General features: G+C 72.8%; 1 protein-coding gene across 1 annotated transcript in view; it reads left to right on the top strand.

Moving 5' to 3' along the window:
- The window catches only part of MNEG_0385 (Tyrosine-protein kinase TXK), a gene marked incomplete at both ends in the record, with an annotated part of 5776 nt that overhangs the window by 1163 nt on the left and 2678 nt on the right, over positions 1 to 1935 (top strand). Inside the window, 4 exons of the mRNA XM_014051135.1 lie at positions 137 to 407; positions 650 to 755; positions 926 to 1026; positions 1231 to 1888. Of these exons, the coding sequence (XP_013906589.1) occupies positions 137 to 407; positions 650 to 755; positions 926 to 1026; positions 1231 to 1888 (1136 nt within the window). The remainder of the gene's footprint in view (positions 1 to 136; positions 408 to 649; positions 756 to 925; positions 1027 to 1230; positions 1889 to 1935) is intronic.

Below are 1935 nucleotides of genomic sequence, written 5' to 3'. Positions count from 1 at the left end.
CCGCCGCAGGCACCAGGGAGCTGTTCTCCGCCAGAGCAGGCCCGCCCATGTTGCGCCGGCGGGGCTCTGAGGCCGGCCGCGCGACCTCTCTCACGGTCCCTGCCCCCCCCTCCCCCCTCGCCCCCCGCGCCCGCAGGACGCTGCTGCCCGCCTACCCAGAGGCCCTCGTCGTCGAGAACGCGCTGCTGGACGCGCGCTTCCGCGACAACCCCCTCGTGCAGGGCTTCCCCTTCATCCGCTTCTACGCGGGCTGCCCGCTCGTCGCCAGCAACGGCCTGCGGCTGGGGTCCCTCTGCATCATCGATCGGGCGCCCCGCACGTTTGACGCTGAGTCGTGCGCGCTGCTGGCCAACATGGCGGAGATGGTGGTGCGGGAGGTGGAGAAGGACAAGGCGCTGGATATTGAGGTGCGGAGTGGAGGGCGCGGGGGCCTGAGATCTGTTGTGATCTGACCGAGGGTGATCTGGCGGCGAGGCGAGGGCCAACCTCTGGTGCATGTCGTCTGACGGATTCCGTACCCCTCTTCCTGTGTGCATGTCTTGCAGACAAAGGGACGGGCCGGAAGGGGAGAAGGCATGTGAGGGTGGTCGCGGCGCTCGTCCCTCACCCGTCGTCCCCTTCCCCCTCCATGCGCGCCGCGCCCCCGCAGAAGCAGGCGCAGCTGTGCTCTCCGGACGAGGAGGGCCAGCCGGGCTGCCAGGAGCTGCGGTCGCTGGACGCCACAGAGGACGCGGTGCTGGTTGTCAACACGGCGGGTGCGCGCGCAGCCGCGGCCAGATGTCTTTGAGCCGACACCAGGGGCGTGAGCGTGCGCAGCCGTTTGTTGAAGGCTGTCCACGCTAGCACGAGGCGACGCCGCCAGCCTGCTTGTCCTGACACTCGGCCGCGCTTGCCCCGCCGTCGATGCCTACCCGGGCCCCGCCAGGCGCGGGCGAGTGGTCCATCGTGTACGCCAACGCGCCGTGCCAGCGGCTGCTAGGCGGGGAGGAGCGCTGTAGGGGGGCGTCGTTCTGGAGCGTGTTCCAGGTGGGTGTGGGGCTGCCCGTCGGGCACGGCTGCTCGCTGGGCGCCTCAGCCTGGCGGCTGGGCGGCAAAGCGGCGCAAAAGGCGGGCGGCGGGACCCCTGCGCGGCGTGGCAGGATGGGCGGTTGCTAGGCTGCTCGTCGCAGCCGCCGCGTCGGCTCGTGACAACCCCCCGTCGCTGCCCGCTCGCGCGCCCGCCGCTCGCAGGGCGTCGACGGCCGCGGCCGCCCCTCGGCCGGCGCGGCGAGCGCGGTGCAGGGCGCGTACCGCCGCGCCGTCCAGGAGCGGCGCAACTTCGAGCTGCGGGTCGTCTACTCGCGCGGCGGCGGCGCGCAGGAGCAGCAGCAGCAGCAGCAGCAGCAGCAGCAGCAGCAGCAGCAGAAGCTGGACAGGCACATCGAGGAGGAGGCGCCAGACGGCAAAAGCGGCGGCGGCGGCGAGGACGGGCAGCACGTCGGTCTGTTGGAATTCCGCTTCGCGCCGCACACGGGCGTCGACGCCCAGATGCCACTGATCGGGATACCGAACTTTCTGCCAGATGCTGATGAGCCGCCGAACTACTACTTTGCGGTCCTCCGGGAGCTGGGCCCCGCGCCCGGCGCCGCCGGCGGCGTGTCCGCGTTCGCGGCGGCCGCGGGCGGCGCGCCGTTCTGCAGCGGCGCCGCCGGCGGCGGCACGCCGTCGGTGTCGGGCGCGCTCTCTGGATTCGGGCGCCTGGGCAGCGCCGACAGCGCGGGGTCGTCGAGCTTCGCGGCGTCGAGCAGCATGGGGCCGGCGTTCAAGATGCTGCCCAACAACGACGCGTTTGCGGACATCCGGCTGGGGCCGCTCCTCGGGAAGGGCTCGTTCGGGCGCGTCTACCGAGGTGCGCCGCCCGCGGCCCCGCCGCCAATCCGCCTGACACCCCCGCCC

Source organism: Monoraphidium neglectum, assembly GCF_000611645.1.
Source record: "Monoraphidium neglectum strain SAG 48.87 unplaced genomic scaffold scaffold00030, whole genome shotgun sequence".
NCBI lineage: Eukaryota > Viridiplantae > Chlorophyta > Chlorophyceae > Sphaeropleales > Selenastraceae > Monoraphidium > Monoraphidium neglectum.
Note: the sequence above shows the minus strand (reverse complement) of the source record. Positions and strands in the feature narration are given on the sequence as shown.